This window comes from Microsporum canis, genomic scaffold (genome assembly GCF_000151145.1).
Source record: "Microsporum canis CBS 113480 supercont1.4 genomic scaffold, whole genome shotgun sequence".
Taxonomy (NCBI): domain Eukaryota; kingdom Fungi; phylum Ascomycota; class Eurotiomycetes; order Onygenales; family Arthrodermataceae; genus Microsporum; species Microsporum canis.
Window position 1 is genome coordinate 1,784,504 of NW_003299166.1, and position 26,208 is coordinate 1,810,711.

Below are 26,208 nucleotides of genomic sequence, written 5' to 3' on the forward strand. Positions count from 1 at the left end.
TCTAGTTCACTGCTGCAAGCCAAATATCTCGTTGTAGGATTCTGATAAATGCTCGCCCAAGCACCCGCCGCGTGTTATCAATCTCGCCAGCTTGCCATTTCTCTTTGGCTAGCTGCATCCACAAGTCTTCACATTGGGGGCAAGCTTCAACGCCCTTTTCCAGAAGTTGCCAGAGGCTTTCTTTGGTGCCATGGTTCCGTTCTAGGTCAGCAGCAGCGAGCCATACTGACTTCTTGTTGACAAAAATGCGGAGTGCATAAGCATATATAGCCCTCGCAGTTTCATATTTTCCCCTTGCAATACTCCCTTTGGCATCTTCCATCCAGATATCCTTCCTGTCATCGTCCTCATCGAGGCCCCATCCCAATGTTTCCCTAATAATAGCATTGCAGGTAAGGATTGCATCCTCCTCCTCGCATTTTTCCGCCTCACCGATCCACTCCTCTCTTTTTGGCATGGCTGAATCTCTAGCCAGAGACTGGACGGCTCTTTTCATTACGTTCACTTTGTGTGCTGTTCCCATTTGCTCTTGTAGCCGAGCTGCAGCAATCCAAATATCACGGCTAGTAGGTACGGCCTTTCGGGCTGCGTTGAGGACCTTTTGGGCGTTCTCAGGTGTTTCTAAACGCGCTAACGCCAGCCATAGCTCTACGGAGAGCGGGATCATTTCAGTTGCTTTGGCGAGTAAGAGACGTGCATCATCAGGGTTCTCTTCTAGGTTGACGGCCTCCTTCCAGATAGTAACGGATTGAGGGACATGGAGAATAGCCTGTCTCAAGACGTTCTTTTTTGCTCGAGAGTCAGATTCGAGCTTCATTGCCTCGATCCAGAGCCTCGTTGAACGGTCGTTGTTTTTAATAGCGTTCGCGGCGATAATTTTGGCATTATGATTGTCGTTGAGTCGGATATTCTCTAACCAGACATCCTCACTTTTTGGACAAAGTTCACAACCCCTGGCGATATAATTTCTCGCTGCTCCAATTCGGCCTGCGATCTCCTCTAGACGAGCAATGGCGATCCATCCGGGAGAGTGCTTTGGATTGGTTTTTGTCACTGACTCTAGAAGCGTGCGTACACGTTTAATATCTCCAATCTCTACCTCACCGGCCTTCATCTCAGATTTCGTCAAACTCGTCAAGTAACCCTTCGGATCGATTGACGATGCACTGCCAGACGCAACATCTCCGCTCGACCCTTCGGCTGCTTGATCCAGCCTAACTTGAAGCACCTTATCTCTCGCCGCGCCTATATCTGCGAAATTGGTAATTGTGCCATCAGCATTTTCGCCTCGGGGAATGTGCGACTCTGTTCCATCGTCGTTGATGGTGGTAGTAAATTCCGTTGAATCTCTCGCATTTGCTATGACGCTGTCTGGTACCGCGTAAAACCTTTGGCGTAGATTTTGCCTGGCCCGCCGGTTCTTGCCTGTGAGATCTCCAACTTCGGGGATATTCGCCCAATCCTCATCAGAGACCGAGGCTAATGACCGCTTGAGGTCCGCAAACTGTTGCTGAATTTTCGGGTTTTTACTCTCGTATTCTTCCATTTCTTGACGTTCTCGAGCTTCCCTAGAATAGCACGATATGGCTGATGTTGGCAATCTGCTCAAAACGGGGAGGGTCTAGGACAAGATAAACTAATTGGTTCTTGTACAAGTTCACCACAGAGATAGAGCGAAGAATTAAGCCTACCTTCTTGCTTTGCGCCTTTTGTCCATTTTCTCATCGACGGCCTGGTATACTTGATCAGCCTCATCGTCATCCCGGTCATACTGGCCATAGGCGAAAAGGCCGGTTTCATCCTCCGGGTCTTGATATCGGTCATCATCTTCTTCCTCCTTTTCAGCTTTTCCACCTTTCTCTCCTCGTGTCGAAGCACCATATGCAGTCGGAGGCGCAGTTCCTAGCAATGCAGCCCGCTTTGCCAGAGCTTCCTGTATCTGCTCTGGCGTAGGGCCCTCTCGAGCTGGGCCAAGGTCGGACCGCGTGGTGAATCCAGTTGCACCGCGGCCAAGTCCAGCAACATAATTCTCGGGCGCCGGCTGGCTTAGAAAATCTTTGCGCCCTGACATTGTCTATAGACCGGTATACTGCCAGAAAGATGGTGATGTTCTCACAGCTTGGAGACTTCAAGGTCGACGTGTCGACGGGCCGATTTTGATTTTTGATAGACGCTGGAAGAATATATTTCCGCCGTTTTATCTTTTTTTTTTTCTTTTCTTTTTCTTTTTTTTTTTTTTTTTTTGTGGTTTATTCGATTATTTTTCTCAATAAACACCACAATTATTTGAAGAAGGGATTAGGTCTTAGAAACGGCACCATTGGAATAAACAAGAAATAGCTCTCGGGTAATATCAAGATGCCCAAGATAAAGCAAGGGAAACGCAATAATGCTGCGCAGGCGAGCAGTCCGTATGCGCAAGCCGTGGCCAAAACGAAGGCAGCCCACAATATATTTCGCATGAACACAGACATAGGCCAACACGTCCTGAAAAACCCTGGAGTCGCTCAGGCCATCGTGGACAAGGCAGATCTAAAACAGAGTGATGTAGGTTGCCCCCCGTACCGGTTGACTAGAGCGTTAGCTAAACTGGAACCTGTAGACGGTATTAGAAGTTGGCCCTGGTTCGGGTAACTTGACAGTCAAAATCCTAGAGAAGGCCAAAAAGGTCATCGCCGTGGAATTAGATCCTAGAATGGCTGCCGAGCTTACCAAGCGTGTGCAAGGAAAACCGGAGCAAAAGAGACTTGAAGTCTTGCTGGGGGATGTGATGAAGACGGAGGTCCCCTACTTCGATGTCTGTATAAGCAATACTCCATATCAGGTACGGCTTTCTATATTTCTGGCTTTCATGGGAAATACCCGTGTCTAACTGATACAAACAGATCTCATCCCCGTTGACGTTTAAGCTACTTGCTACGACTCCAGCCCCCAGAGTATGTATTCTCATGTTCCAGCGTGAATTTGCCATGCGACTCTTCGCGAAGCCTGGGGACAAGCTGTACAGCCGTCTATCGGTGAATGCTCAAATGTGGGCAAAAATTGATCACATAATGAAAGTGGGCAAAAACAACTTCAAACCGCCACCCGCTGTTGAGTCTAGTGTGGTTCGCATTGTCCCCAAAGTACCGCGACCGGATATTAGCTACGAAGAATGGGATGGCCTTCTCAGAATTGCTTTTGTTAGGAAGAACAAGACGTTGAGATCGAGTTTCCTCGGAACTAGCAGCGTTGTGAGTATGTTAGAAGCTAACTACTGCACATGGTGTGCCCAAAACAATATCCCGATTGATGCAGACCTCCAAGACGACGATCAGCAGATGATAACCGAAGAGGATAACCAAGTGGAGGAGGATGTTGATGAAATGATGGAGGTTGATGACGAGGATGATGTTCCTGATTTCTTTAAAACCGAAAAAGAGCAGACGGCACCTAAAGTCGTTTCCACAAAACGTGGAAAGGTAACATCTCTCGTTCGAGAAAAAATCAGACAAATCCTTGAAGATGATACTGGGCTTGCGGATAAGCGTGCCAGAATGTGTGACGAAGGCGAATTTCTAAAGCTTTTGTGGGCATTCAACCAGAAGGGCATTCACTTTAGCTAGCTGGAGACAGTGATTGGTTCACCCATGGACGCATTCTGGGTTTATTGTCCAGTGTTAAGGCGCAGCTGAACTTGGTCTTTCTGTTGCAGTGCCATCAGATCTGAGATGTGCGCTTGAATCTTGAAACAAGCTTTGCCATATGAACGCTTCGCTCAAGAGAAGCTCTATATCCTTTTCGGTCCAGTTGCGCGTTGGGAGTGCCTGGAGGAACATCATAATCTCCTACAAATACGGTCAGTATGTATTGTGGAAGATTTGACAAGGGGTGATACAAACTTGGAAATCCATCTTGAGCAACTGCTCCGACCACTTTACAAGGAATGCAGCGCATACATACAAGTGAAACCGCGAAAACCCCTGTTCCTCCGCCTTGAAGAGAGTTAGTATAATTACCCGTGATTGGGCTCTGGGGTACTCTACCATGTATGTGTCCCACATCCTTATTGTATTTTTGATACTAATTTCACGCATGAGCAGACAGTTCATCCACCGAAAACTGAATTGCATAAACTCGACGCTCTCGTTCTCGAAGTGTTTGGTGAGTGCGGAATCAATGCGTCTCGTAAGGTCATGAAGCGCATTAACCTGCCTGTGTATCCCAGGCTGTGCGTAAATATAATTATCTTGGATGCCATCAAGAAGTTTTGTTAAACACCAGAACGAGTCGGCTTCTACAGCGTTGATCACTGGCTGTGGCAGCTGCCCTGGATCCATACCTTGTTCAATATCAGAATCAGTGATATATGAACCCAGAAAAACTTGCCAGAAAGGGGTAACAAGGTCATTTATTCCTTGAACATATCCACTTGCAGGGTGTCGAATTGCCCAAACATATAGGATTCGTTCCAAGGACCGCTGTGTCGCATCATAAGCGTATAGGGGTATATGTGGGTTGGTCCTCGGAATGTCGATACTGATTTGATGCCAAATTGCTTCGTCAATGCCCCTCCCACTGCCTAGGTTTGGAGTGGATGATGTGGCCGGCACAGCTTTAGATCCAATCGATGAATTACGCTCAAAGGCTTGCCGTACACCATCGAGGTATTCCTTTCGTTTGCGTTCTAGTGTTGAGACACGGCGATCGCTGTTTGCGGGCAAATATCCGAGAAGCAGCTGCCATGTCATCGCCCTGACTTCTTCCGGAATGCCTGACCAAGCCAAATCACGAAGCTCAGGCAATGATACGGTACTAGATTGGAGTATTCGTTTGAACTTGTTAACCCGACTTATTCGGGTAGAATGTGCCTCTTTTTCCTTTGCACTAGCACTAGGTGATGGAGGCGAATGGTTGATTAAGTTTAAGGAATTTGCGGGGTCTGGCATTTTCATGATTAGCTATTGACGTCGCATACCGAGCATACGTAGAGCTTACCTTTTAATATATCTTTATATTGCGGCCGAAGTATCTTTCCTTCAGACCTGTTGGCTGTAGGGTATGTCAGGCCTCCCCGCTCTTCAGCAATATCCGCACTGTTCGCTCGAAGGCGCATGCCGTGCATACTAGGAACCAGGCTTGAACCGTTTACGTGACTACTCGGGTCAGATGTGGCTTGGTTGCTCTTCATCTGAAGATTATAAGTCATGGGCTTGGCTCGTTGTCGTCGCATGTTCGTAACACTTGGAAGCCCAAATTCATCTTCATCATCCTCGTACCCTATTTCATCGCCATCATCTTCGTCATCAGGGTCAGGAGTTGGCCCTCCGGATCCCTGCGAAAGGAAGTTGCCATATGGATGCTGCGACGAGAATGCTCTTCTGCTCGGTTTCCCAGTGTTAATGTCACGGACCCTACTAGAGGTGGGGGACAATGAGGGCCGTGACGGTGTGGACGTTCTAGAAGTAGGAGGGACACCCCTACAATAATGCTAAAGTCAGCTTTGCGATCCGTTATGTAATAGTTTGAGCTGGGATATGGGCGGGGAAGCCAACTTCAACATATCTGTATGGGCGTAAGCAGCCCCGACCACTGTGTTATGGTTAAAGGGCACATGAGGACTCTGCGGCCGGGAAGACGACGACATCGATCTCCAGAATGGGAGCCCCGCTCGTCTATATATATATATAGTCAACAGCTGCTATAGGAAGGGAGAAATAGAAGTGGGGAGGAGGAGACGATAACATACGATGATGTATGGTCTACTATCGCATATCAGCGTATTAGTAAAGATCTCCCTGTAGAAAATATTATCATATATATAAAAAGGGGCCATTGATCTAGATGTAAACGGGATAAGGCAGCTCGAGTCACGGACCGACCTGGACCATCTCCTATATGTAATGTGTTAGCTTGATGCGATAAGAGATATTCATGGCAAGCTGCCCATACCTGCGGCGTCTGATGCTGCTCCTGTTTCCCTTTCTTACTCGTCATTGTGGTGGCTAACAGGTAAAAAATTGATACAAGAAGAGACGGCTAGGCGCCAATTATGCAAATATACGTTGTTTCAGCATCTATCCTCCCTCGACGGCTGTAGATATTGTACTGTCAATCTGTCATCTTTTGCGCTGCTTTCTTCCCTGACGTCGGGAAGTTTTTGGGGATCCAGTTGGCTCTGCTTAGTCATCCAAGCCACCTTTTCGAGAGAAAAAAAAAAAAACCCTTCCAACCTCGCCGGTTTCTTCACACTTCAAGGACAACATCGACAAGACATTTACAACTCGCGCTTGAGTTGGTGAAACTAACGCGGTATATCTAGCTGTTGGCTGTAATTTGATTCCTTTCTCTTCTTGTGACTTGTTACGTCCTAGCGCATCTCTTTACCTAAGTGTTTCTTTGACTCGATTAACCATGACTGAGCCTGAGGATCTCGAGGAGGATCTCTTCGCTGATTTGTGAGTAATTTGTCCTTGTCTTGCCATTGATTCGAATATGTTGTTGTCGCTTTGCTTGCGCCTACACATAGCTGCATGTTCTAACATACTCCATAGGTACGATGCTGAGGAGGCCACGGCAGCAGCTGTACCGCCTGTCGCTGCAGAGGCACCATCTCAACTACCACCTTCTACCAAGACGGATGCATCCGAAACATCCAACTCTACACAGCCTGCAGCCACTCAGCAGCCACAGTCTGTCCAAGAACAGATATTAGAACCGTCGCCCGCCCACAATGGGGCCCAGGGAGGAGTATCGGCGGCTGGAGACACTAATAGCGGTGGCCAGGCTTCACATGAATCAGAAAACCAAGGAACAGGCATAAAAGAGGATGGGTAAGTCTCATGTTTGGCAGTTTTGTGGTTTTATTTTTCCTCTTTCCGTTTAATTTGTGCACTTTACCCCGAAAACCAATCGAGCCGTGCGTTTGTTACGGTAAGAAAGAAATGAGATACTGTGGGCATACCTTCGTGATTCAGTAGCCCAAGGTGGATATTATTTGGGAGAAGGGATGGTATCCCTACTGACTCGTCATATCCACCTATACGATCCGCCAAACTCTCTCGTCGACTGCGCCTGTTTGGACTATGAAGTCGATGGTTTATAAGATCAAATATGTGGTGTGCGTGTGCGGATTATAAGATCACATCATAGTTTGGAGGGGAAATACCTGGCTACCCGGAGATTTCTCAGCTGAGCTTGCATAACCCCGGCATGGCTGGGCAGTTCACTATATGGACATTTATGGAAAGGGTACCAGGGGGTCAAGAAGGGTGCTGGCCATAGACGATGGGGTTCATCGGTTCAGTGGCTCAAGAAGAGATCGAGGGTATTTCATGCATTAAAGCCTCTGCACGATTCCGCTTTGGAACGACCATAGTATATCAGATACTATATATCTTGTCGGTATATCTTGATAGAGCAGTGCAAGGAGCAGTCATTTGACTGTCTTCTATATGGAATATCGAACATTACCTAGCTTCGGACATAGAATCAGGCAGAGGATTATCGGAACAAAGAACATCGAAAAAAAAAAAATTCAATTCTCAGTTTCTTGAAGCTCGACGGGTGCACATTACATATCCAAATCCAAAACCAAGAACCCTGCACCTAGTTTCCGACATGATCGTGAGAGTCAACGTCACACTTCGACTGTAAAGCGCCCAACAGCTCGCTGAACTTATCGTCTTACAAGGGCTGTCGCAACCCCACAAGGCCGTTGGTTGATATGGCGGGAGATATTTCATTTGCCCAGTTACGATGCGATCTCTGGGAATCTCTGCACATTATGGCACCTTAGAACCCCTGACATCACCGACCACGATCTGTCTATCGCGACGCAACAACATATGGCCATAATTCACCAAGGCCTAAACTAGACCGAGTGGCAGAAGCTATATTTTCATCTTTTAAGTGGAAATTCAGAGCCATGGACGTGCAGACACGACTTTTTTTCTTTTTTTTCTCTTCTTTCTTTTTTTACTCCCTACACCTTGCATTTAACTAACAGTTGCTATCCTTGCCGTGCCTCAATATAACATATATCAGAATGAATATGGGCTAATACTATACATTAAAATAGTAAAATGTTCATCGGAGGATTGAATTGGGAAACAACAGACCGTACGTATATAATTTCCTTTCAATGATGGAAAATATTGGTCGAAAAGTGAATCTCTGATGTTATACCCCTAGAATCCCTCAAGGAATACTTTTCCCAGTTTGGAGAAGTCCATGAATGCACTGTTATGCGAGATGGTGCTTCTGGCCGATCGAGAGGTTTCGGCTTCCTTACATTCACTGATCCAAAGACCGTGAACACAGTAATGGTAAAGGAACATTACTTGGACGGTAAAATTGTACGATATCCACCTCCCTTACTGCTTGATATTGACATCACTCTTCGTATATTTTTACTAACTACACAAGATTGACCCTAAACGCGCAATCCCTCGAGATGAACAGGAGCGGACCAGTAAAATATTTGTGGGCGGAGTGAGCCAGGAAGCCACTGAGCAAGAGTTCAAGCAGTTTTTCATGCAGTTCGGCCGCGTTGTAGATGCAACCCTCATGATCGACAAAGATACTGGGCGACCTCGAGGTTTTGGATTCGTGACGTTTGATAGCGAAGCCGCCGTGGAAGCAACACTTTCAGTGCCATTGGAAATACATGGAAAGGCAATTGAAGTGAAAAAGGCCCAACCCCGCGGGAATCTGAGGGATGATGAGGAAAGCCGCCGATTGGGCAAACGCGGGTTCCGTGACGATCGGTTTAAGGACGACCGGGGTAGCGGATCTGATTCAGGACAGCAGCAGAATTCTCAGAACCAAACAAATATGGCGGGCGGCATGACGCCTCAAATGATGGCACAATACTGGCAACGGATGCAACAATACTTTGCGTTGATGCAACAGCAAATGGCTTCCGCTCAAGCACAAGGAATGAACCCAGCGATGGGAGGCATGAACCCTGCCTTGCTCCAACAAATGCAGCAGATGCAGCAGATGCAACAGATGCAACAAATGAAGCAGCAGCCAGGGCCCCAACAAGGAGGAATGAGCCCTCCTTCTCAAACACCGCCCAATGGACAGGGGATGCAAGGAATGATGAACCCAATGCAACAAATGCAGATGCAGCAGATGCAACAGATGAATCAAATGCCGAATCAAAACCAAGCAGGGCCCGGTTTCCCAGGTGGTATGGGTGGCCAGATGGCTGGGAATATGCCCGGGGCCGTTGCAGGAGGGCCAGGAGGCGCCGGTACGGCCGGCAACCCTGGAATGGGTGGAAACTTTGGCAATAACAGAAATGGCCCTGGATACAATGCCCAAGAACAAATTGCGTTTGAACAGCAGAAGTATGAACAACAACAACAAGCTCGACGGGTAGCCGATCCTCGGGCATATCCCTACCAACAGGGTAACCAATCCTCATGGGAGGGAATGTACGATGATACACCACAGCCCAACCTACCAACCGGTCCTCAAGGCATGGGCCGTGCTGGTAGTGCTGGAGGCCCAATGGGGCGAGGGATGTCTCCGAATGTGGGAAATAAGCCTCCGCAACCTGTTGCATCACCGCAGCCACAGAGCGCGCCTCCCGCCAATGCTCCTACGGGTCCTCGAAATGCGGGAAGGCCCGGAGCTAACTATCGCGGCGGAGGCCGTGGAGCGCACCGAGGATTTCACCCTTACTCCCGTGGCTAATATCTGCACACAGACAGATTATTGCACAGAATCACAAAATTGGCTCCACCATTTATGCCTCGGCGCACATCTATAAAACCGGAGTTAGCACTTAACTCATGCCAGAATGATGAAAAGAATTGTCATCTAGTTAAAAAAGCGTTTGGCATCTATTGGGCCTGGAGGCTGAATATTGCTCATTTTTTTTCACCAGATCTGGTTTATCGCCAAGATATTCCTGGCATCGAATGACCTCTTAGGTTGACGCTGTTCATGCTTGCTTTCCGTCATTGATTTCTCCTTTTCACGAGTTAATCGGGTGGAATCTTCCTCTGGAGATACATAACCTCTTAAGAGCAAATGGTTCCCTCTGTTTTTCAGCTTTCTTCTACTTTTTTCTCCAATCTCTTCCTCTTGACTGTAATGTCTTAAATGGCGGCCTGCATTCAGTGTTCTCAGGTTCTTTTTGTTGTTGTTGTTTTAATCAATTTTAATCCCAATATTAAAATCAATCGAAAGAAATAAGTTTGTTTCTTACATTCCAAGCCGTTCTCAGCGGCGTGATATTAATGGATCTCCATACAATGTGCTAATTGAATATCAGCATATACTACGGACTATTTAGAAGGACGAAATTGGTAGAGGCATGGATATACTAAAGTGCTCCTATTGTAGTAAAAAAATGTACTTCAGTTATTACATCCACTCACCCATACCGTTCCTATCTAAACATACACTGGGAATCAGTCTGCCAGACAAAAATAATATATAGGAAAAAAAATTATGAATTGACAAGAAATGAATAAAAGATATAGGCTCCGCCTTGTCCATCATAAACCAGACTCCGTTACCCGTAGAGACCTGGATGAACTCCAAATACCAGAAATAGAAACGGGAGGGAAAAGAAAAGAAAATGAAACTAAGGTTAGGGCTTTGGCTTTGTAGTCCTCCGTCGAAGCCCAAAGTCTTCTTCTTGAAGTTGTCGAATGAGCTTTATGCTATCAGGGTCAACATCAGCCTCAGCGAAACTTGTGCGGTCATGTGCCCTCCTTGAACTTGATGATGCAGCACCTTCATTTGCACGGTGAGATGATCCAGGTCTCGACGATGTCTTTGATCTTATCGGAGAAGATGGAGACAGACCATGGGCGGAAGTACGATCTTTAGATGCACGCTGTTTGGAATTATAAGCAGTCTTCGTGTTGACTGAGATGGGAGGGTAGCGGGAAGGGTGATAAGATATGGAGGTCGGTGTATGGATTGATAATGATTTGTCGGTATTCCGTTCACCGTCTACCGGTTTAGCCCTTTCACCATCCAGAGAGCTAGGAATCCCGTCGACATCATCGACAAGGGACGTAGGAGGAGATACGAGACTTCCAATGGGAAGCACATATTCTGCAGCCATTGGGTGTTCAGGTGCGGCCTCCACCTCCGAATTTCCGGCTGGAGGAGACGAATAAAGGGGGCTTTCTCTGGGGAAATCAGATTTGAGAACATGGGGCTTGTCATGTGGATTAGTGACCTTAGTTTGAACGTGGCCATTATCGGTAGCTGATAAAGATGCAGCTTCTGTAAGTGGTGATTTATCGTCATTGCGTTTTTGCTTCTTCGGAGGAGTCGATTTCTCGTCATCAGTGCGTGAACGCTTTGTCTTTGGCTGCTCTTGGATCTTTATTGGGTCGATTCGACCGGCTTCATCATGGATACACCGACGCTGATAAGTATTAATATTAATATGCTCTCCAAAGGTATATATGGGGAAATGGTGTATACTAACTTTACTCTTCCGACATTCTTCACAGGCCTTTATCCTGCCCTTCTTGCTCGAACTAGACGAGCTAGGGCTTGTTTCTTGAGGCTTTTTTGACAAGTTTCCGCTTGCGTCTGGAGGATTAGAAATGACAGTATTTTCCCGTAGGGCTATGCCATCCTTCTGGGGATGGGCGTCATCGTTGACCTGGTCGGCTAAATTTTTGGGCTCGGGGGCAGTCAATGGCATGTATCCTGCATCAGAATTCCCATGACTACTAGGCTCCTTCACTATTTCTAGATCAGAAGTAGTTTCAGGGGCGGTATCACCCTTATGACGACATTTAATACGACGTTTCCGGCAAGGATCACAGGCAACCCTTTTTGGGCCAAGGCTTGCAGCTTTAGGAGTCTGGAGTGGACTGCCTTCATGCCCTTTATTATCCGCGAGGGATGTCCTGCGGGTATCTTGGACTGGTGTTCCACTGCCCGAAGAAGCGGAAACGCTTCTTAAAGGCGTGTCACTTGCAGCTTGGAGGCCTTGGTCTGACGGCCTCTGTGAAGTGCTTAGAGATGGTCTACCCCTTTGAGAACCAGTCAGAGCACGCTCAGACTGTTTGCGTGGTCGGGTGCTTCGTCTTTTATCAGACATATCAACCTTTACATCCATAACAATTGCTCCAGGGCGCGTCCACTGAGGAGCAGGTTCGTTACCCCGTTTCCAGGCAACCCAAACTCCAAATTTCCGCGCAATATCAACCGGATCACCTTGGCCTTTGGGAATAGATCTGCTGACGGCGTTCTTGGTTTCCTTAGTAACACCGTCAACCTTGTAGCCGCCGGCAATCAATGCTGTTCTCAAGATATACTTGGCCAATTCTGGAAGCCCATCAATTTCACCTTGGGAATAGTACTTTGCATTGTAATATTCCGATCCCGGTTCATGCGTGGCTGTAGTCTCACCTACTGCCAGGTGATAAACCGGTGTTTCGCGATAGAACTGGTAATTTTCGTCTAGGGCAAAAGCCTCCTGAAGGTGAGGAGGTAGAGGGTCGTCAGCCAGGTATTTCAAGACGGTAAGCCACATGATTTTCTGAAAGAAGGGATATCGGAATTTTCGTGGAACTTTGGCGTCTTTTTCCATCTTTGTGATCTTGAGCTGCATCGAATAATTCATTCTGGTCAAGAAGTTGCCGCCTATCACCAGACTATCCTCGGGCGTCCAGACAGCGTGGATCCATCCTGAAGGAATCAGCATCGTATCACCTTCAGAGAGGTCGACTCGATAGCATTCTTTGGATTCTGTTCCAAGAAAGGTAGTATCCTGAGCGGGCGAATTACACCATTCGTCGTACTTTTTCAAGTGCTTTTCCTTGGGTGGAATGAAGAAGAAGGTCTTCTTTCCCTTCAGTATGTGGTAATACACCGACGATCCACCGAAATCGATATGAAAATCGGTGTAGCAGTCTGCAACAGACATTAGACAGTAGAATTGAACCTTTGGGTAGTCTCCTACGGCTTGCTGTTCGGGTGGCCACACTGAGTCCTGGAGGTCAAGGTCACGAACCACTCGGGGTCGCCGTAGTAGCCTTCCTAGAGGAGATTGTGAAACTTCCAGACTGATAACATTTTTGACCACTTTAGAGGAGTTGGTATCGTAGTAATAATCCATCCATCTTTGCATGGTCCACTTCTTCTCCTCGCCTTGTTGCGATTTAACATCGATGACTTCGATCTTTTCCTCTGGCCCATATATTTCACCTACAGTCTTTACTGTAAGGTCTTTGGGAATAACCATGTCGAGAAGATCTTGCCCGCAATCAATTGCCTCCTCGTAGCCGTCGTCTTCGGGAATATTTTCATCGAACTCTTCTTCAGTGGTGGCTTCGTGGAAGTTGGTGGCTGAACGCGAGTTCATATGTGCAGGAATAACTATGGGCTCGATCATCCCAGCACCGCGTTCGAAGTATGATGCGGTCACCAGATCTGGCGGCATTCTGGCGAAGTGATCAGGCAGGAATGATATCTTGCCCTGTTTTATCGCAGTAAGATGTATATTCTCACTCTCCTCTGATGGCGGTTTGACAAATCCTTGGTTTAGACCGGCATAATCGATGGCAGTCCGTGGACGAGTGGACTTGCGGACAAAGGTTGTTGGGCCGTGTATTGGATGGCATTGGGAGCAGATGAACTTGTCTACAGTCCTTATCTCGTGGGCATTGAAGCCACAGCAGACGATATGGAACCATCGATCACACCCGTCGCAATTTACCCAGGTAACTTCCGTGTCGTCTCCTCCAGTCTCGACCGGAATTCGATCGCGATTACAGGCTGCGCAATTTGTCTGGCCGGTTGAGTTACCTTCGGCCGCCTTGTGCTTCGTCTGCGGCCCGGATATAGTGGGTTCCTTGTCCTGTGAAGGTTTAGCAGATTGCACGGTAGGTGTGTCTTGCATCCAGGTAACATTTTTCTTCGCAATCCGATCTTCCTCCTGGTCGTCTTCGAGTACGGGTCCTATGGCGGAAGAATGTATTATTGAATCGGGGAGAAGAGCGTTCATGGAAGGTCTGGAGAGGACAGCAGCGCCATCTGACTGAGATCGTAGCCTGGCCGGCGGGACGCCGTTCATGCCTGCTGCTTCGGTCCAGGCCGAAGGACCTCTGTCACGTAAGACATTGCCCTGATCATGGATGGAGATGGCGGAGGCATGGCCGCGCCACGGGTGGTTCCGGGAGTGGGTGGTGTTGTCTACGTTTCTAGATAGGGTGCCGTGAGGCGGAAAAGGAGGAGAGTTGGCAGGTCTGGCGAAATTGAGAAGTAATTCGGCATCCGTCTTCATGCTGTCGAGAGTGGAGACATGGCTCGTTGCCGGCCTATGCCAGCTCGACAAGGGCGCCTTTTCAGATTTTGCTCGTTTCGAGGGTCTCTCGTCTGTATCAGCCGAATCGTGATGTGCGAGTGGTGAGATGGTTGGCTGATCCGGGCCGTCATAGGTGAGCGGAGAGAAAGTAGGACTGGTAGCAAGAGCTATTGTAGCAAGAGTGTCGATGGTAGATCTGGATCTGGCGTGGCCTCCGGGCCTGCCCGGGGAATGTTGATGGTGTTGATGTGGTAGTACTTGTTGATGGCGATGGTTCTGGTGGTGATGGAGATGCGCAACGCCGTCGATGGAACGATGGCGGCCATGTCTCCGCGCTTCGTCCGTGGAAGCAGGTTCATCATCTCGCCCGGAGAATTTGGCAGCTGATTTCCCCGAAAGATCACGACGTTGGACGGAAGCAGATATCAAAGAAGGGGTGAAAGGGTTACCGGGGGAGAGAGGCTCGATGCCGTGTCGAGGAGGGGACGGAGTGCGGTAGTGCGACGGGCGGTTGGTAGGATGAGCACCAAAGGAGGCCGGAGGAGCCATAACGGACTCACAAACCCCAGTGACGAAGAAGCAGAGGATAGAGTTGAGGAGATGTCGAGTCAGATCGAGTTGGTGGCATCGGCGCGTGGGAGAGAGACTTGTTCGAGGGCGGGGAGCAGAGGGAGAGGGTGCGGCGGGAACAGCGGGCGCAGCATCGACGGGAGAGAGAGAAAAAAATAAAACAAAAGACGCCCAGCCTGGCTCTTCCTGGCAGACGAACGGCCGGCAGCTAAGGACGCAATATTCCCATATCCGAACGCAAAATAATTTGGCCGTCAAAGGTCGAACTCGCGCGCAAAGTCGAAGTTTGGAAGTTCAGAAAAAAAAGACGAAGTTCGAAAGAAGTCGGCGTATTCGTATTACGCGTTTTATTACTTACTCAGCAATTATTACTTACTCAGCCGCCTGCTTAGTCAGCATCTGCTTCCTCTACAACCTCCAGACGCTGTCTTTTTGTCTGCCGTCTATTTCCTACTCTCGTTTCTATCTGGTAGGTATGAAGCAGCGCTTCATGCTGTATCTTATTTAATCATCTTTTTTGTTCTGTCGTCTTGTAGTTAGAACAGACGGGCGGCACCTTTTTCTAATTTCGTTTCTTTTCTCTGTTGAAGATGGTGAGCATAAGCTCAAAAACGGCCTTATACCTCCAGTCTGCTGTCAATTTGGAACACTGGGTCTCAAACTACGTGACAACTCAGAGCGGCACAGGGGAGAAGAACGAGAGAGGGCTGTAGGATGAAGGGAGGAGCAGCAGAGTGAGGAATTGAGGCAGCAGAACGAGGAGATAGAGAAAACGGGTAGACAGCTGCGAATATGATACGGCCGAATCCATGAACGAGCACGCAGAGCGAAGAGAAGCAGACAGAAAAAAGAGGCTGTAAGGCAGAGTCCTCATACACATACATGCTTTATATCCGGGGGAGGAAGCAGTCTAGAGACTAAGGATGGCCCTTGATATAACTCTTCAACCTGTACTATTCCTCAGGTTAGGGGACACTAAACGCCTACTATCACAAACCCTAGAGCTATCTAGATGACGGCTTATATATATACATATATCAAACGACGATCAATATCATCATATATTTCCTAGCTGTAGATATTCCGCCCCTACATACGTGCAACCCCTCTAGCCATCCAGTCCTTATTCTAATATTCCACCCAATGAGCCCACTTTAACCGTATATGGAGGGCTATATTCGCCATGGGTTTCCAGGATAGTTTTGTGCAAGCATCCTAGAAGGTAATCGGGGAGATTGATACTGTCATCCGTATAATGTAAAGTGGCAGAGGGCTTGCTTAAATTAAACGTAGGGCTGACGGTTAAGGGGTACCGCCAAAAAGTTCGAAACCAATCATCAACTTTATTATATTTATCACGGTGAATACGTTTCAATGCAACGACTTGTGAAAGCCATTGACGCTCTAATGGGAGTAGAGCCTCCCAACTGGCCGTCGAATGTTAAGCGCACACCATTCCCGGTTATCGTTGCCGGGAGTACTGGCCGGTGGGAGTTTGTATGGTACTTGTGTTCCGCAGCAGCTACACTGATAAAATTTATCAAGCTACCCTTCAACAAGTCCCTGAGTTACCTGCTGATCGAATATAGTTGAATGAAGAACATCGCCCAACTGCATTTCCGGACAGATCAGGTAGACAAGCTGGCCGCATGAGCGGCCGAATCCGCGGTATGTCACTCGTGCCCCAGTAGGAAAGCGGAGAAGATTGGATTCGATAATGACTCTGGGAAAAAATCGTAGTCTATTTTCGTTCCTGGCGGCAGCAGCTCGCGCTAGCTTCTTGATGTTGGCGAAGCTCATGGGCGGGAATATACCGAGCAGAAAGCACGGAAGTGTTTCAAGGTAGTATCATTCTGATGGCGGCTTATCCAGCTCTTCTTGCGAGAATTCTGCCCATGGAGGATGTCTTATCAGGCATCCCCGACAACATTTCCACTGACTCTCGCCTTGATCCTCCAGCCTGCATAGATAGTTAAATCGTGCGGTCTTGCTCGACACAATCCTTCTAAGAACATCAGAATAGTAGAATCGGGTACACGTGAGTGCAAAGGCAAAGGAGTTCCCCTTAGAGTTAAAAACGTTGGCTTATAATGTTCAATGTCTCCGCTGGCAGTCTGTAGAGGTGGCTTTGAGAGGCATTAATTCTAGGAATAGGCTGAGGTACGTCAACTCGACGATTGCGTCGCAAGCAACAGCAACGCAAGGAGAGCCTGTCACGGATGCGAGTCAGATGGAATGCCTCGAGTAACATGATGAATGCTCATGCTCGCTACAGCGTGATTCTATCGCTTTGACGAGGTAGTTATCCCGGCTAGAAGAGTACTTAATGGCCGCCGTTTATTAACGATCCCGGATCTATCACCTCCAAAGACAGATGACATCGTTAACACAACATAAATAGAACATCCGGGGACTTGCGGTCTAGAACTGTCCACTAGATATCTAGGTGACCATAGCTCTAGCGCGGGCTCGTTCTTCTGCTGATAGTCGGTCCACGACGCCCCCGTCAGACTGCGAGATCTCCTCCCACTCTTCATCTTCCATACCCATGATCATCACCATCTGGGCACATCTGGCGAACGTCTCGCGGTGACGGTATCGGCCCGCTCTGCCACCAATACTACCGTCTCTCTCCCCAGACACAGAGCCGTGATGCTGGCCCTCGGCCACATCTACAGCAGCAGTAATTATCCCAGTAACGTCTCGCTCCAATTTTGTGGTTCCCAATGCATTGACGCGGCCGTGGTAAGACCACAGTCGTTTCTCCAGCAGCTTAGATAGCGACCCAAGCGTTAAACCAAGCAAACGGTCAAAGGTGTTGCCAGTCAATATGCGAGCTATCGGCAGCATGAGGTCTCGCCAACCGGCCGCGAATCGCTGACGGACTATGCTGTGAGACTCAGCTTCGTGGGACATCAGGCCGTCGTCCTCTCCATCCCCGGACACCGCTCCGTATACACCATCTTCTGCCTCACCGTCTTGCAGCTGATACTCAATGTCCCGGAAGGCGTCAGCGAGAATAGGGCGGAGCCGAGCTTTTAATACGTTGTTGAATATAACCTGTATTCCGTCGCCAATGAGATCCTGGGCTTTGGATGTGAACGTGGCCGATAGTGATCGTAATGTACTTAAAACCACCTGCGCGTCGTCCGCAAGGGGGAATAGTGTAGATATTCGTGACTGAGAATTGGTATCACTCGAATTATCGCCACCGACATCTGCTGATTCCATATGCCGCTTCACGATGCGCTCCAGGTAGTCGACGGCAACGTCCAGGTTATTGACAAGTACAAGGAAGGAGATAACTGTCGCAGCGGGAGGCTGGCCGCCTGGTACAACGGGCCTTGGGTTAGTTTCATCACGCATTTTCCGGTGAACCATGCCAATGAAATCTGCACCAAGCACACGAGCAATTGTAGGCACTACGCTGGTCACTGCCGAGCGCTGAGATGTGGCTAGTGTCTGTTGTATGACTTTATTCACAATATACATGATATCGTCAACAACAGATGTAATATGCGGCGGGTTAGATACCAATGTTTTCCGAAGATCTAATGTTAGTTCAGATGGGGGTTCGTCCAGCTGGAAGGCCTTTTCCACCGAACGACGAAGGAAGAAGGTCGTCATGGCGTTATAAGGCGAGAGCAGCTTTGAGTCTACCTTCTGAGCTAGCGGAGACCCAGTCAAAAATGACGGTAGCTCAAGATCATCGACTATTGCATCCTCTTCCTAACCTGGTATCAGCATCTCAGAAGAGAGTATAGGTGTTGAGACTAAGTAGAACACATACTTTACATTTACTAGCCAAGAACCTCCCATAAAGGGACCATCGGCCCAGCATAATTGAGATCTCATTCAAGATAGAATCTATCTCCTTCATATCCACTCCTTCGTCCTCACTGTTGCGTTGCTGTGTTTCCCAGCTGGCAGGAGAGTTTGACCGTGGAGTACCAGCTCCTCTAGCGGCAGGTAGAAAGCTCTGAACCAAGAATGTAAAAGCATAGGATTTTATATCCGTCAGCTTTCGATCTAAATGTCGTTCTTCAGCCCATGACTCCAGGATTATCCCTCCCTGGACATCTGCCTCGACCTGTAGCCTTTCGACGACTCGATTCATTTTCCCTGGGCCGTAGTGTCTTTCTACCAAGGCACCGTGAGCTTCTACAATTTGAGCAATGTGTTCAAACAGTCTCGATAATGCATTTGCATAGAAGAAATCATCCTTTGCTTGTGCTCCTCCAGTCCCTGCGTTGAGATTCGAGCGAGCCCTTGCGGCTACTCCCTGACATACATATCGACCATAGACGTCGAGCCCAACGCCCGACTTTCCAATTAATGGAAACAGCTTGAAAAACCGAGTGATCTTTGCCCCATCATTTTCCTTGACTGCGAGCTCAAACTCTCGCAGAAAAAGGGCGCACAGGGACTCTGCAGCGTTGGAGAGCGTCACATTAGGAGTGTCTGGGACCTCAGTTGTAGGCACAATCTCTGCGGCGAAGGGGCTGTTTATAACGTCCTCTGGTATCTTTGACGCTCGATGTATATAAGAGGCTGCCATCTCCCAATTCTGTGGTGCACCCATTGAGCCTGCAACTCCAAGCACACAGGTCTTCAGCTCTGCGACCTGTCCCACCATATCCAGTATCGACTTCACGCGGGATTGTTCGAGGTCGAGCTTCTTCACGGCGCTGGAGAGGATGTGAGCAGACGAGGCAGCCCCGGATAGCATGTCATGGCTAATTGTGCGAGTGTTGCTGGCTTGGGTCCCCAAATGGGCTCGTAGTAGGTCAAGACGGCCGAGTTCTCGCGAGAGATCCTTCTGGGAGGCCACCAGAGCATCGAGGCGAGCTGTCACTAGCGCTTCTCTGTTCTGTAGCTGGGAGAGAGTCGCTTTGATATCGGCCACAGAGCTGGCGTTGAAGATGTCGATTTCATCCTTGTTGCCTGTATCTCGACCGTTCGCTATCTCTGGCGAAGATATATTGCCATTCTGGCCATTTACATGGCTCACGACAGTACTGGACATGTCGAGATGTTCCCAGCCGTGGCAGAGAATTCGGGGTGCTTGTTGTGCTGGTGGATGTAGAGAGTAGAATAGAAATGTATACAAACCAACATCTTTGGTGGGTTGCAACAAAAAGAGGCCCGGCGTCGTCAAATAACTAACTAATCTTCGTAACCAACATTTAAACCATCGAGCCCTCCTTTTTTCTCTTGGTATGTATTGTATCTCTTGGTGGATTCCCATCTACTGCGTCTGATTAAATAAAGCAATCATCTAACAGCCACTCTAGGTAACTGGTGAACGCCCAACTCTGAAGCATCCAACTCCCCGCGTCAAGTCGCAACCCAGCTCAATTCCAAGACGTACCGCTTACAATATACTGGAAGACGTGAAGATATAGCTGGCAGAAATGGGGGCAGAAACTTCCAAGATGGTGGACGACAGCGTCCCTCCGGCCATTTTGGAGAAACGCAGCATCGACGGCGTCGTGAAATACATCAAAGAGAAGAAAGCCTGCAAGATAGTAGTCATGGTACGTCTATCGTCTGCTCTCTACAAGTCGGAAATAAGAAGAAGAGCTCGACTGACCTACGTATAGACTGGTGCTGGCATCAGTACTTCTGCTGGCATCCCCGACTTCCGCTCGCCAGACACTGGCATCTACGCCAACCTGGCGCGCCTCGAGCTGCCGCGCCCTCAAGCTGTGTTTGATATATCTTATTTCCGCCAGAACCCTCATCCGTTCTACGCGTTGGCAAGGGAGATGTTCCCGGGCAAGTTTCGGCCAACGATCACTCACTCGTTTATCAGACTGCTCCACGACAAAGGGTTGCTTCTGAAACTGTTTACCCAGAACATCGACTGTCTGGAAAGGAAAGCTGGTGTTCCCGGAGATATGATCATCGAGGCACACGGTAGCTTTGCAACCCATAGCTGTATAGACTGTAAGGCTTCCTACCCCGACGACCTGATGGCCAAGGCGATTGCGTCCAGCGATATACCATCGTGCACTGAGTGCAAGGGGCTCGTCAAGCCGGACATCGTCTTCTTCGGAGAAGCTTTGCCTGAAAACTTCTTCGCCAATCGAGATGTGCCCGCGCAAGCAGACCTATGTATCGTCATGGGCACGAGTCTGAGTGTGCAGCCGTTTGCTAGTTTACCGAGCCTGTGTCGAGAGGAGACCCCGCGTGTCCTGGTCAACCTTGAGCAGGCTGGCTCTTTGGGGTCTCGGGCAGACGATGTGTTGATTCTGGGAGACTGTGATAGTGGAGTCCGTCGCCTGGCCGAGGCGCTCGGGTGGCTGGAAGAGCTAGAGAAGCTCTGGGCGGAAACCTGCCCAGAGAAGGACAAGCAGGGCCATGAGCAACGAAAGGAGCCGGAAACCCAAGACGAGCGCCTTCACGACGAGGTTGACCGCCTCTCGGCAGAGGTAGAGTCGGCCCTGAAAGCGTCTCGCGACCACGAGACACGGACAAAGGCCCAACTAGAGGCACTACAGGAAAAGGAAGAAAACCAGAAGCTAGAGAAGCCTGCCACAGAGGGAGATAAACCACCGGAAGACCAGTTGGCTCAATCAATGGCCAATCTTGAAGTATCCTCGAAGGAAGACAAGCCGAGGCTGGTCGACACAAAGGATTGATGTAGTACAATGTACTATTTTCAAAACGTTTACGAGTTTACGATCATGACTATAGCGGTATATTAGAGTTATATATTGTTCTATGTATTCTTATTCGGTAGAAGAATTATGTAGCCAGATATATCTACTCCATTAGTTACGGTGAGATATTAAAATGGTGAAGCTGAGTAACTTTTAGCTAGTCAAGTTAACTACTTTTCCCAACCAACGCTCGCCCCACCACTTCTTCCTCTTCATCCTCCTCTTCTCCTCTATACACTTCTTCTCTTCCATCTTACCGTTAAAACGGCACCATTGACTTGACAGACAGTCAGAGAAGAGCAGACAAGATGGTTCCCGTTCCTCGCAAGCGGCCATCCCGCAAGGGTGAGTGTTCTTCTTGGTAGTGATAGTAAATAGGGGAGGATCACTGATTCCGTCATAGGATCCATGGTCGACATGCCCAAGGCCCTGCTCGACGAGATCAAGGAGCTTGAAGAGACCTTCACAGTCGACACAGCCAGACTGAAGAAGATTGTAGAGCATTTCATCAATGAGCTCACAAAGGGTACGTCCTCAAACCCTGGCGGAAAGGGTCATGGCTGACAAGGGGGGGACAAACAGGCCTCAGTGTGGAGGGTGGGAACATTGTACGTCTTTCCCCTCTCTGTTAGCTTCCTCTGGGGCGTTTCTGGTGCTCAATTCTGACGGTACATAGCCTATGAATGTTACCTGGGTTCTGGGATTCCCAACCGGCAATGAGCAAGGTACTTTTTTGGCCCTAGATATGGGTGGCACCAACCTGCGTGTCTGTGAGATTGTTCTCTCAGAGGAGAAGGGAGAGTTCGACATCACTCAGTCCAAGTACCGCATCCCGGAGGAATTGAAGGCTGGAACTTCTGAAGAGCTTTGGGAGTACATTGCCGACTGTGTCCAGCAGTTCATTGAATATCACCACGACGGAGAGGAATTACCCGACTTACCTCTGGGTTTCACCTTCTCCTACCCGGCAACACAGGATTACATCGATCACGGTGTTCTACAAAGATGGACCAAGGGATTTGATATCGATGGAGTTGAAGGCGAGGATGTCGTGCCTATGCTTGAGAACGCGTTAGAGAAGAAGGTACATGAGCTACTTTTTTTTTCCTAATTGCCCACAGCCTATGCTAACATGTGCAATGTCAAGGGATTGCCCATTAAAGTTGCTGCCTTGATAAATGATACTACAGGAACGTTGATCGCTTCCTCATATACTGATCCTGACATGAGGATTGGTTGCATCTTCGGAACTGGTGTCAACGCTGCATACATGGAGAATGCTGGCTCGATACCCAAGATTGCACACTATAATCTACCTCCAGACACGCCTGTTGCCATAAACTGCGAGTACGGCGCTTTCGACAACGAGCGTGTTGTCCTTCCCCTGACTAAATTCGACGAGATCATCGACCGCGACTCTCCTCGTCCTGGCCAACAGGCGTTCGAGAAGATGACCGCTGGCCTCTACCTCGGTGAAATCTTCCGTCTCGTCCTGATCGATATAATCGACAACAAGGGAGGCATCATCTTCCAGGGCCAAAAGATAGAAAACCTCCGAAAACCATATTTCTTGGACTCATCTTTCCTCTCCGCCATTGAAGAGGATCCATTCGAGAACTTGTCCGAAACCCGCGATCTTTTCGAACGTACGCTCGGAATACAGGCCACAAAGCCAGAGCTTGAGCTGTGTCGACGTCTTGCCGAACTCATTGGGACCAGAGCCGCTCGTATCTCCGCCTGTGGAGTAGCTGCGATCTGCAAAAAGAAGAATATCAAATCCTGCCATGTCGGTGCCGATGGTTCTGTGTTTAACAAGTATCCTCATTTCAAGCAGAGAGGTGCCAAAGCCCTTCGTGAGATCCTTGACTGGGCTGATAATGAAGACGACAAGGTTGTCATGAGCTCTGCCGAAGATGGTTCTGGTGTCGGGGCGGCTCTCATTGCTGCCCTGACCCTCGAGCGTGTCAAGGTGGGCAACTTGGCTGGTGTCAGAAATAAGGAGAACATAACTCACATGCTTAAAGGCTAAGTAGCAAGTGGGTAGAACCGAAATTCAAAATATCCCCTTGGAGGTATTCTTTGGTTATGTTATACCAGTTTGATAGATAGGTTTTAATTTTCCTTTATGAGAAAAGCTCTCTCTCCCTCTTCATTCAACATGCCGTCAAATAATTACACAGGCTGGGGGCGTTATAGATCTATAAGTGGTTCTATATATTCTTTTTTGGATATCTAAACAATCATTTGCTCCTACAATTCTCAGACGCCTGGAACTAATAAACTCTAGGGCGGAAAAAATTGGTGCAAATAGTAACACTGTATCTTCCGTCCCGCCCTAATATAACAGTTTTATCCATGGATTTCCCAGAGGCGGATTTTCCCCTGTTCATTGGCAACGGCAATAGAGTCTGAGGTAGGAGATACCGCAACAGCAGATATACGACCAAACGGTGTATTGGACGTTGGCCAATTCGAGTAGACGGTACATGATGGTAGATGAACTAGAAATATAATGTCAATTTCGTATTGGATAAATAAAGCTCAGGGTAATGACTCGGCTTACCCAGCCTCAGCGCATCTCTCTTCCAACGACTGGCCATGACAAGGAACTGGCCATCTTTAGCAAATACCAAATGACTGGTGGGAGTCGTCAATTGATCCAACACTCGAGCCGGCTTCGGCTTCTGCGGTACTCCAAACTGAACATCTGCTGCTTCGCCATGTGCTTGGGACGGCTTGCCCCTGCTGGCTAAAGCCGCAGCGTCAGCCCAGGGCTTTCGATCGTATATATTGACAATGCCGCTAGAGCTGCCGATGGCAACCCATCTATCACCTCCAAGTTCCTGCCGGCCGGTTTGTCCTCCAAGGCTCAAGACCGTGGTGCCAACGGCACCTTCGTCCACCCATCGAGCAACAATGCGTTTCTCACGTCGATCCCACTCACTGACTTCACCGTTCTTACCGACAACACACATTCCTTCGCCATCACTCCACCACGCGAAGTCGGCTACTCCTCCGCGGCTGTCGATGTGTACCTGGGCTACCCATTGCATGGTATTTGCATCGAGGATAATGATAACGCCGCCGCCCTTTTTGGTAGTTCCTTCGAATCCGATCCAGCGGCCACATGGGGAGACTTTAAAATATTCCATGGACTTTAGTTCGTGTTTGCGATCAGCTGGACCGACGACTTTTTCAATCTTCCCCGTATCCAGGTTCCAGACGTGGAAGAATCGTCGACGACCAGAACATAGGATACGGTTACCTGTTGGCTGATCAAATGTGCTGGTTTTTAGAGGTGTATGGCGAATATGGAGGGAGGTAAGTAGAGGATTAGGAGAAGCAGCGTCAGGTGATATGTGGTGTAGGAAAAGGGTAGATGCTGGCCCAGATGAAAGTAGTAGTGGATAATGAGGGTGGAAAGACAATGAGTCAATTGAAGACTGTAATAATAGACCTGTTAGTATGGAGCCAGCGCCTGCGAACAATGAGGGGACGGAAGCTGTATACATACCGGCTGGTTCCCACCAACATCTTTCAAACGCTGAATATCCAGAACACCCTGGCGCAGCTTTCTCTTTCCAGCAGAAGTAACATTTGGACCAGATCTAGTCAGGTCTCCTATATTCTGCAACAGCTTCGCCAGGGGCTGCGCGGGCATGGATTCCTCTTCATCCTGGTCATCCATCGACAGATCAGACGTATCCTCAGCTGTCTTTCGTCTCTTAGCTGCTGGACTGGCCCATTCTGGAGCGGGCTGGAGACGTTCAAACTGCCTCCTAAGACGAGCAATGTATTCTCTCCCACCTATCACATCCTCGGCCTCGTTAAGTCGTAATTTTCTCAGACGCTCGTTATCAGCCAGTGAGACTCGAATGCGGTCGTCATCGCTATCTTCCCATGCAGCAGGGATTTCCGGCTCTGTAAATGGCTCTATATCTCCTGTCGTTGGCTGTTCATCCTTTGATATGGGAGCTAGAGTTGTAGAGTCTCCAGCGTCAAGGTAGAATAGCTATGACAAGATGAAGTTAGCATAGCACAAGCAATAGAAGTATGCCCCGTTATGGTGGGATCGTACATCCTCATCAGGCACATCCGCTAAATCATCTTCTGAATCACCGCCGTCTCTCAATCCGTCTCCCGAGTCCGACCCGTCTGCAAGAACGAGCCCGTTGGACGTTGACACTTCGCGTTCCTTGAGCGCACTGTGAAACCCTTCCGAGTCGCCAAATAGCAGTCTTTCTAGCTTCTCTTCAGTCTCATCTTTCTCCATTATATCTTCACTCGCACTGCCATTGGTATCATTTTCACCAACATCCACGAATGCGACTTTGGCTGGCTTCCTCTGTCGGGATTTTCGTTCTGGAGCCATTTTTGCTTGAAGGAGGGATAATTGAAATTAAAGAAAGGATGTATACCAGTCTACCGCAAAGTAGCTTTATTTCGGCGTGCAGCTTGCTTTCACAAAGCTGTTGGTGATGAAGCTCATTCAACTTTTTTCTACCAACTTTCTTTTTTTTTTTTTTTTGATATTTTTGTATTTTTGCGCCAAGAACTCTTTTTTCCCTCAAAGACAAGCTAAGAGCTGAACCATTTATTCTATACTTATGACATCATGTTTGAGTGATAGCGATATCTTATCAGAGATGGCTGGTAAAAGAAATTATTTCAATGGTATATGTAGATTGATCTACCCTG

At 48.5% G+C, this 26,208-nt stretch overlaps 11 protein-coding genes across 11 annotated transcripts in view; 6 read left to right on the forward strand and 5 right to left on the reverse strand.

Annotated features, from left to right (window-relative positions):
• MCYG_04648 (pre-mRNA splicing factor) overlaps positions 1-2,071 on the reverse strand; it is a gene marked incomplete at both ends in the record, with an annotated part of 3,045 nt that extends 974 nt beyond the window's left edge. Inside the window, 2 exons of the mRNA XM_002846865.1 lie at positions 65-1,568; positions 1,692-2,071. Coding sequence (XP_002846911.1) covers positions 65-1,568; positions 1,692-2,071 — 1,884 coding nt within the window. The remainder of the gene's footprint in view (positions 1-64; positions 1,569-1,691) is intronic.
• A 287-nt stretch (positions 2,072-2,358) lies between these two features.
• Positions 2,359-3,605, forward strand: MCYG_04649 (dimethyladenosine transferase dimethyltransferase; the record flags this gene model as incomplete). The annotated part of the gene is made up of 3 exons (XM_002846866.1): positions 2,359-2,547; positions 2,603-2,824; positions 2,886-3,605. 3 exons carry the CDS (start codon positions 2,359-2,361, stop codon positions 3,603-3,605), a joined length of 1,131 nt encoding a protein of 376 aa, XP_002846912.1.
• A 54-nt stretch (positions 3,606-3,659) lies between these two features.
• Positions 3,660-5,976, reverse strand: MCYG_04650 (GTPase-activating protein GYP1; the record flags this gene model as incomplete). The annotated part of the gene is made up of 7 exons (XM_002846867.1): positions 3,660-3,827; positions 3,882-3,974; positions 3,999-4,921; positions 4,978-5,393; positions 5,535-5,654; positions 5,854-5,873; positions 5,932-5,976. 7 exons carry the CDS (start codon positions 5,974-5,976, stop codon positions 3,660-3,662), a joined length of 1,785 nt encoding a protein of 594 aa, XP_002846913.1.
• A 417-nt stretch (positions 5,977-6,393) lies between these two features.
• Positions 6,394-6,816, forward strand: MCYG_04651 (uncharacterized protein; the record flags this gene model as incomplete). The annotated part of the gene is made up of 2 exons (XM_002846868.1): positions 6,394-6,437; positions 6,534-6,816. The coding sequence occupies 2 exons, from the start codon at positions 6,394-6,396 to the stop codon at positions 6,814-6,816; spliced, it is 327 nt and encodes a 108-aa protein (XP_002846914.1).
• A 1,247-nt stretch (positions 6,817-8,063) lies between these two features.
• On the forward strand, positions 8,064-9,684 carry MCYG_04652 (heterogeneous nuclear ribonucleoprotein HRP1; the record flags this gene model as incomplete). Its single annotated transcript, XM_002846869.1, has 3 exons — positions 8,064-8,100; positions 8,173-8,306; positions 8,407-9,684. 3 exons carry the CDS (start codon positions 8,064-8,066, stop codon positions 9,682-9,684), a joined length of 1,449 nt encoding a protein of 482 aa, XP_002846915.1.
• A 904-nt stretch (positions 9,685-10,588) lies between these two features.
• MCYG_04653 (JmjC domain-containing histone demethylation protein 1) lies at positions 10,589-14,824 on the reverse strand (the record flags this gene model as incomplete). Its single annotated transcript, XM_002846870.1, has 2 exons — positions 10,589-11,380; positions 11,444-14,824. 2 exons carry the CDS (start codon positions 14,822-14,824, stop codon positions 10,589-10,591), a joined length of 4,173 nt encoding a protein of 1,390 aa, XP_002846916.1.
• Positions 14,825-16,219: 1,395 nt separating this feature from the next.
• Positions 16,220-16,821, forward strand: MCYG_04654 (uncharacterized protein; the record flags this gene model as incomplete). The annotated part of the gene is made up of 3 exons (XM_002846871.1): positions 16,220-16,342; positions 16,435-16,513; positions 16,718-16,821. The coding sequence occupies 3 exons, from the start codon at positions 16,220-16,222 to the stop codon at positions 16,819-16,821; spliced, it is 306 nt and encodes a 101-aa protein (XP_002846917.1).
• Positions 16,822-17,287: 466 nt separating this feature from the next.
• Positions 17,288-19,871, reverse strand: MCYG_04655 (conserved oligomeric Golgi complex component 4; the record flags this gene model as incomplete). The annotated part of the gene is made up of 2 exons (XM_002846872.1): positions 17,288-18,574; positions 18,636-19,871. 2 exons carry the CDS (start codon positions 19,869-19,871, stop codon positions 17,288-17,290), a joined length of 2,523 nt encoding a protein of 840 aa, XP_002846918.1.
• Positions 19,872-20,259: 388 nt separating this feature from the next.
• On the forward strand, positions 20,260-21,489 carry MCYG_04656 (Sir2 family histone deacetylase Hst2; the record flags this gene model as incomplete). Its single annotated transcript, XM_002846873.1, has 2 exons — positions 20,260-20,382; positions 20,449-21,489. The coding sequence occupies 2 exons, from the start codon at positions 20,260-20,262 to the stop codon at positions 21,487-21,489; spliced, it is 1,164 nt and encodes a 387-aa protein (XP_002846919.1).
• Positions 21,490-21,818: 329 nt separating this feature from the next.
• Positions 21,819-23,539, forward strand: MCYG_04657 (hexokinase; the record flags this gene model as incomplete). The annotated part of the gene is made up of 5 exons (XM_002846874.1): positions 21,819-21,855; positions 21,914-22,036; positions 22,093-22,118; positions 22,187-22,594; positions 22,658-23,539. 5 exons carry the CDS (start codon positions 21,819-21,821, stop codon positions 23,537-23,539), a joined length of 1,476 nt encoding a protein of 491 aa, XP_002846920.1.
• Positions 23,540-23,859: 320 nt separating this feature from the next.
• MCYG_04658 (U3 small nucleolar RNA-associated protein 18) lies at positions 23,860-25,882 on the reverse strand (the record flags this gene model as incomplete). Its single annotated transcript, XM_002846875.1, has 4 exons — positions 23,860-24,011; positions 24,074-24,953; positions 25,025-25,522; positions 25,589-25,882. 4 exons carry the CDS (start codon positions 25,880-25,882, stop codon positions 23,860-23,862), a joined length of 1,824 nt encoding a protein of 607 aa, XP_002846921.1.
• Between the last annotated feature and the right edge of the window lie 326 nt (positions 25,883-26,208).